The 8,247-nt window shown below is 31.6% G+C and overlaps 1 protein-coding gene across 1 annotated transcript; it reads right to left on the bottom strand.

The window, feature by feature from the left end:
* Positions 1 to 1,654: 1,654 nt before the first annotated feature.
* Positions 1,655 to 8,247, bottom strand: LOC149901645 (BAG family molecular chaperone regulator 2). The gene is made up of 4 exons (XM_090110873.1): positions 8,007 to 8,247; positions 6,704 to 6,846; positions 5,502 to 5,614; positions 1,655 to 2,411 (listed from the first exon to the last, which is right to left on the bottom strand). Exons 1-4 carry the CDS (start codon positions 8,111 to 8,113, stop codon positions 2,172 to 2,174), a joined length of 603 nt encoding a protein of 200 aa, XP_089966999.1. The 5' UTR covers positions 8,114 to 8,247; the 3' UTR covers positions 1,655 to 2,171.

Here is an 8,247-nt window from a genome sequence, read left to right as displayed (position 1 = left end):
AAATAAAAACACCACATATGATCAGACAGTTTATTAGGCTTCTGCAAAATAAATTTAACAAAGAAACGCTAAAATTATTTTAACATTATCTTGAATAAGCCAGTAAAGTGCACCGACAGAACCACATCCAGATTACACAGAACTTACATGTTCACTCCACAAATCTATAGCAAAAACTTAAATTTAGACGGTAACTAAAAATAAATTTGGCAATATTAATATGTATTAAGCATTAATAAACTCGAAATAAGAAATATCGTTAGAAAAACCTTAATTACAACACGTCCAATCAACCTTCCCACAGACACGGCGAAAAATATTCATAATTTGTAAACTGACTAATACTTAAAATAAACTTATTTATGAAAGGAAATAATATAATAAATATAGTGAACTTACAATTTTAGTTTATAGATATCATGAGTAACATATTAATATGAAAAATAAAACCTTTCACTTTTTTCAAAATTACGAGCTTAAATAATTCCGTATACTATTCGCCGCGTCTCAACATTTTTCCTGTTCCTTCCAAAGTCACAGTCATTCCCACCTACATCTTATTCCACTGTTTAGTTCAAAAACGAACTAAATACATAGCACAATAAGATTCATAAACCCATCACATGGGACTAATATACAATAAGGCTACATAAGGCGAGACGAAAAACAAAATCTGAATCCTTGACTACCAATTACGTCCTTTAATTATATAAAAATGTATAGGATAAATCGCCACACAATAATCTCAACTCGAATAAAAACTGGCTACACGTAAACAATTTAAACTGCTAACCGTAGATAAAAATAAAAAAATGAAATAACGTATTCATAACATAAAAATAATTATATTTCTAAATAAATATGCACAAAATCACAATTGCCAAAGCATAACACATGGCTGAGCGACACCAATGAGATCTTCGCGAAACTGTATACGATAATGTACTTAATGTGCGAGTAATATAGTTTACATTCGCGTATACGATTTCACAATCGACAAAAGCGGAGCGGAGATTGGCGGAACTAAAAATTAAGCAATAATATTGAAATAGGAAAAATTCTAAGGTATTTTAAAACGATGCATTTTGCATCAGACTATCGACTACTAAGATATTATCCGGGTACAAAATTGAATATTACTTGGACAGGAAGATGTACAAATCTTCTATATTTATTAAAATGCTGATATCAAGCCTAACGTTCGTAATATTTCTAGAATTTTCTTTAAGTCTTTTATCCTGAAAATCAAGAGCTTAAGCTAGCGTATAAAGAAATTACTATGATGTAAAATATCAGTATAAAAAATTCTTATATTGTATTCTCCGCTTTGCTTTTATGAATTTCGGCGTTCAGTGTAGCGGATACATAAGGAATGGGAATGGTGGATGTGTCTATAACGAATATAAACATTTTCCTGTAATATATGGGAATACTTTAGAAATATTCTTGCTTATTGTATGCAATGAATTTCTACCAGAAAAAATTTAATCAAATAGACGGGGCCTAACCATTTACTATAAGTTTTGATTGTAATATTATTGTTTGAAGAAATCTTGTTTCAATAATATTATGTTTTCTTCTCATAAAAAATTTGGAAGTATAAAATCATGCAAAAGTATAAGGGCATTATTTTAGATATGTTTTACACTTTACACTATACAGTATACAAAACTATTGAATTTGACACCGAATAGATATGGTACTTTTATATTATGTAAGTTATCTTTGCATTATCCATACAATAGAAAGTTACAATCATAGGAAAACCCTAGCAATGCATCAGCACAATAAATTTACCAATTTCTAAGAAATACAAGTACTTATTATATTATGCGGCCTGACTGGCTACATTCAATTTAAGAAAAATAATTGTAAATGGATTTTACCCACTACCTTTATTGTTGTTTTTGTCCCTTTCATCATAATAGAACATACATTTAAAATGCCAATAAAAATCATTTTAACTTCGAAACACAACCAATAGATCTATTATTTGCAGATTTGTTCCTTTCCTATCTATAACAAGAAACTGCAAAAAACACATACTATTTTTCTGACCATTTAACTACCACAATATTAGGACGAAAATGACAAAAAATCCATTTACAACATTCGAATAGACACATCCACCGGCAGCAGACCGCTCAGTCGATCCTTAGCTCCCTCAAAGCTCACGAGTACGTAGTCACATTTAGTTTCGCGAAGTACTCCAACAGTCCTTGGAGGCGTTTCTTAACCCTTTTCTGGTCATCCAAAGTGCAGCCAAGTATGGCGCTTTCAAAGTTCTTGTCCGTGCCACTGCTGGGGTCTGGTTGGGATGTGCACGCATTCATGTACGTTTGGCAACGTGAGTGCGCAACCACTGCGTCCTCGTGTACGGACATCACTAGCTGGTCTATGTACATGTTCACCTGGAATTAATTGGGTATAATGGTTAGATTAGATACTGATACTCCATAGATACTGCTTTCCGAATCGGTGGTAAATGTAAAAAATATGTAAGTATTGACGTTTCAAAAGTGCTTCTAGAAGAAGTCTAATTGAATAAATAAATGTTTGAAAAAAAAGATGGGAATTGTTAAAGCATATACAAACGGAAGCTTTCTTTTGTTATAATACCTATATATTCCTTATGCGAGATGATGGAAATATTGTAAGTAGGCACTTAAAAATAAGCAATTACGCGATAGGTATTTACTCGTGATAGAGATATCACTTTTTATTTTTTTAATTGGAATTAGAAAATACAAGAGATGATGTATGCTACAACCATTTGACTTTAAAATTTCTCCGTTATTTAACATAAATGCAATAAACGATTACTTTACAAATAACAATTGATTGGAATGCAACTGAGATCCTTATATGTTTTCTATAACATAAACTTCATTAATTATTTCATTTACGGAGCAATGCCATAAACCATTTTGTACACATAAATGCACCCGTTGTTAGATAACCTTCCAAATCAAACATCTGGTATCCATTGAATAGAATCGTTAATTTATTATCCTTGTGAAGTAACACGTGTCCTGAATCTGAGTCATTGATTAATTTGCAAGCCTAGGATTAATATCAAAGTTATAATGTGCTAATGGTCACATAGAATATTGACCTATGATCTTTTGAAGGAGGATATACTGAAGAGAAAATGAATTATCATTTTAGGAAAATGATCCAAGGATCACATTAGAACTCCTGAAGTCCTGACCAATTTTTTACATGCTGGCTAATTTCGAGAGAGACTCGTAACTGCGTAAGAGATAAACGATTATTATCGTATAAAAACAGGTATGATCCATCAAACCACAAATGATAGATTATCCTAGCGAATTCCAATTTCGGCAAATTAATTAATAACTAAGTCGCAAAATCTTACAAATAAGCAATCGTTACCCCAGAAATTCATACCGAGGCGTGTTAAATGAATAATAAGGATTATGACGAAGATCATCGACCGAATCGACCGCCCAGCGTTCACGGCAATTTGGATAATTACCACCTCAATAATTACTGCAATAAGTAATAACAGCTGTTGTGTAGACGTGATAATTGAATAATCATTATATTATTGGAATATACATTGCTTGAGGACGGAAACATAAATTTCATACATTTTAATGAGTCCTTCGGCGGTCGGCAAAATTTCGGTAATTTATACAAAAATCAATTTTGTTCATTGCTATTCCTTTCCTAATTTATATAAGACCTAATATTTAAAATTGTACTTTTACATTCAAATATTTAAATTAACTGGACTTTTGACCAATTATGAACTCAATGTCATTTTTTTATCCTAACATCTTTCAGAGACTTACGCACTTTAAAACTGAATATTGATCATATTAAGCATTACGTATGTAAAAGTTCGAGTAGAGTTTGTGGTTTTAATCCATGTTCATTGTATTTTAATACACCGAGACCCCATTGCATATATCCAACCGCAACGAGCTATCGACCTTGCCAGGGCCTGTGTATAATGTATCATTTGAATTCCTAGCGCGCCTGGGTTCGCGTGCAAATCGTTTTACGTGTTGTAAATTCTTTTGTGATACTTTTTATGCATACGTCATATTTTTATTTATATTTACTGTATGGAAAAATTTGTATGCTATCGATAATCTGATAATAATAAATGCTCGCTCTTTGAGACCTGTTTATTATCTACCCTTATATTCATAAGATGTAGCCCATTATTTTCTGCTGGCTTGTTTCAAACTGATCGAAATATTATTATGACTCTACTAGTATTCCTCAATAAACAAAATCAGCTTGTGAATTTCACACACTTAAACAAAGAAAAAAAACGTAATGAGTAAACCGTAGTAGGAAATAGTAATTTAAATTTCTGGTATAGAGTTAGAGATTAAATTTGTGCCGAGCACAAAAAAAAACTGACCTTAAAATTGAATAACGTAGCTACAGATTACATACTTTATTTTACAAAAGAATAAAAACAATAAAAAAGATACAAGGCCGAAAATTACAAAACAACAAGTCAAGTGATGGTTATGCATGATAACTTAAAAAAAATTGTTGAATGCATAAATATTTAATTACAAAATCTTCGTTTTCCAGAAAACAAGAGAAGCGTGTTAAATCATATCTTGAGACACAGACTAACTAGAGATATTTCAGTCACCGACACAAATATATTATATCAATGTATTTTCATTAATAAGGCTCTCAATGGAACTGTCTATTGGCATAAAACAGTTATCACTTGCTTTTTTTGTATAAACATATCATATATCGCTAGGATGTGGTCATGATAACATTAAGTGTAATCATAACAGTCAATATTTTGTTGAGAACGGAAATAAACACGATATATTTCAAATATTAATGCTATTAAACTAAATGTTAATTGTTAAGGTACAAAATATGCTGAGGCTAATTCTGCAAATTTTTATGGTGGCGATATCATTAGTCAAACCACAGTTGCCCGCTCTAACAGTCTTTCTAACGGATTTTTAAAGCGATTATATCGAAGGGTCAAAAATAAATTCTATTAAATAATTCTTTAATTTCTAAACGTGTAAGGGTGCTTTTATACCGTAGCGTGGGTCCACCATGCGTAGCAAGGGATGTGTTTGTAAAGAACCAATAGTATCGCTACAAACAGTGTTTGAAACGATACTATTGGTTTATTTATTTAGAATTTGCAACAGAGGATACAGATTACATTTGTTACATCTAATTGTTCTGTGAAGTGGTTCTCGCATCCTCGCACATCTCTGGTGGAAAATGCGTAATGCGTAAAATTACCACACATTCACTAATCCATACTAATATTATAAATGCGAAAGTAACTCTGTCTGTCTGTCTGTTCCTCAATCACGCCTAAACTACTGAACCAATTTGCATCAGATTTGGTATGGAGATATTTTGATACCCGAGAAAGGACATAGGCTACCTTTTATTGCGAAATATGTACCACGGGCGAAGCCGGGGCGGACTACTAGTAAGTTATATTTTCCTGGTCTAAGACAAAGTCTCACCTGATGCAAAGCTTCCTCCTGCTGCTGGTCGCGGTCGGTTCGCACGGCCACTTCGACCGTGAGGGCGCGCGCCAGAATACGGTCCGCGTAACGGGCTATGTCGTCTTTATCACCTGCAAGCGGATATTTTTAGCTATTTTTATATGTTTTTAACAAAATATAAGATGTTATAATGCATAGTTTATTTAATACTAAGATTACAAAGAGGTATTTTCTGAGCTAGAACTTTAAGATAGAAAGGAAGGAATCTATGAATTTAGTTAATTTATTTTATTTAGAATCAGTAGAAAGCTACATCAACGATAACATAGGCAATTTTTTATTAGTTTTTGTTAGATATCAAGACAGATTTTTGGTACAGATTTGTAGACCGTATTTTATAGTACATATTTCGTTTTGTAACAATGATTACAAATATGTATTGTTGATTTCGTATGACATTGTAGATTTGCGAACGTATATTACGTCGCGATACGTGCATTGGAACGCAGATAAGACTTGTTACAAAAGAATATATCATAAAACCTCACTCTCAGTCTCGATTAATCATGACATAAAGTTATCAAATAAACCTATTTAAAAAAAACAAGGATATGAATCAAGTTTATATCTTCAGCACAAAAATTGGTGTTGTTTATTATATTATTATCAATGAACTTATCATCATGAATTATTAGAATTGTTAGGTGAATAAACTGGCTAGTCACCTGATATAATTTTTTTATACACATTGAAATTTATATTTCCTATATTTAAAGTTTATCTTTAATACTTTAGAGTACAGAGATATAATAAAACTTATTAGAATCAATTTTGTTGTTCACACAGAAAAGAGCAAAGAGCATTATAAGTAATAATGCAAAAAGGAACATTCATAAAGTTTGAGATTCTATAAATAAAAGCTTATTTACTTTAATGATGGCTAGCCACTTTTCCTGACTTAATCTCAGTATAAAAAATATGTATATAGTTTATATGTTATGCCTTCTAATGGTAAGATAAATATTTTTTTTTAATTTTTCATTTAGTGTCTCAGTTATACATTAGTCCATGGTTATACTATAACAAACTCACAAAAGAATCTAATATTTACTCATTATGGATACACTAATAATGCAATTAAAAAGCCTGCATCTAACTAAACCTCATTCATAATTCTACAACAATTCTGTAACTATAGAAATGACAAACAAATTACTCACATTCAGAGATATCAGTAAGCAGTTCCGAGTGCTTGATGCTATCAAGCGTAGACAGAAGGGAGTCCTTTTCCTCCTCAATCCTCACTGTGTCCCTGCGGAGCCTCTCCACTCGCAACTCCACTTGGTCTAGTACAGCTATCAGTCTGTATTGAATTAATTGATAAAAAGTTAACTCTCAATGCAAGTTACAACATATAATAATATGTTTGGTATAAAAATAAAAATTATAAATACAGTGCAACCTTAATATAACGAACCTCATTATAACGATTTCCTCGATTTAACAAATTTTTCGTAATCCCCTTGAATTGTCCATAAGATTCAATATAAAATATCCCTTTACATTACGAACATTTTTTGCGAACCACCTCTTTATAACGAATTTTTAACTATCAAGAAAAGTATAAATACCTCTAATTAACGAATTTCGTCAACCCAAAACCTTTATATAAAGTTCCAACCAATGTAATGGTGATTCATGTCGCGACAGGTTTCGACATGGTTTTGTTCGTAAAACGATCATTTTTGTTTAAATTAAATTGGAAAGTAATGTGAACATTGCTGCTCGTCACTATTGTTAAAGATTCAAGTTGAAATGGATCAGAAACGTAAAAGACCTCTTTATAACGAATTTTAGACCAACCTAACCTCAACATAACGAACCTCAGTTCAACGAATTACTTGATATAACGAATATTTATTTGTTCCCTTCAGATTTGTTATATCGAGGTTGCACTGTACAATCTATATTTTAATTTTTTTATAATTATTTTTATATCATAATGGATAATGTAAAAAGCATATAAAAGTTGTGTGATTAAAAAACTACAAACTTAGCATTCTCAGGCCATTAATAGAAATACATTGTATAAATTTTGATTTAAAGTAGGTAAATCATTAAAACCAGTCTATGGAGTAGAACATAGTATAAGAAATGTGTGGGTGTTTTGTATAAAAAAAGATTGATTGTATCTTGCAGCTGTATATTGCGTGACGCTGAATATTCAATCATTTCCGAAGTAATAACGAGAACAAAAATGTTAATTACAGTTAGCATAAATATCTCTTGTGATATTTGTAGAATGTATTAAACAACTATAAAACAAACACAAAATAATACTTTACAACTCATTTTGGTCGTGTGGGCGCTAGTAAGTCATTATATTTTTATAACGACCGTAAAAATTTGGATAACCAAATATGGGAGAAGTGCGCTACCATATGGCGTCAATAATTATAATCGAGCGTCTGGAATTATTTGATTAGAACGTCACTAGAGAAAGTGTATTAAAATAATGATTACCTGTCTTTCGGTGCCTGTGTTCCTAAAGCCGAGGTTTCGTCAATGAGGGGTAAACAGGAACTCTCCGCCGAATGTGTCCAGTCCGTTGAATACAAATCCACTTCCATCTTTTCCACTTTATTTGTATTTAAAAGAATGAGATAAACAATTCTATAACTTTCGGGAATTTTGTTGTACAAGTCAGGAAGATAAATAATACGTTCTCGCTGCAACAGAAAACTTATGTCATTTATGACAATGA

This window comes from Colias eurytheme, chromosome 16 (assembly GCF_061535395.1).
Source record: "Colias eurytheme isolate Ceu_HAF_F1 chromosome 16, ilColEury1 Martin Lab GWU primary, whole genome shotgun sequence".
In the NCBI taxonomy this organism is placed as follows: Eukaryota; Metazoa; Arthropoda; class Insecta; order Lepidoptera; family Pieridae; genus Colias; species Colias eurytheme.
This window is presented reverse-complemented; position numbering and strand designations above follow the sequence as displayed.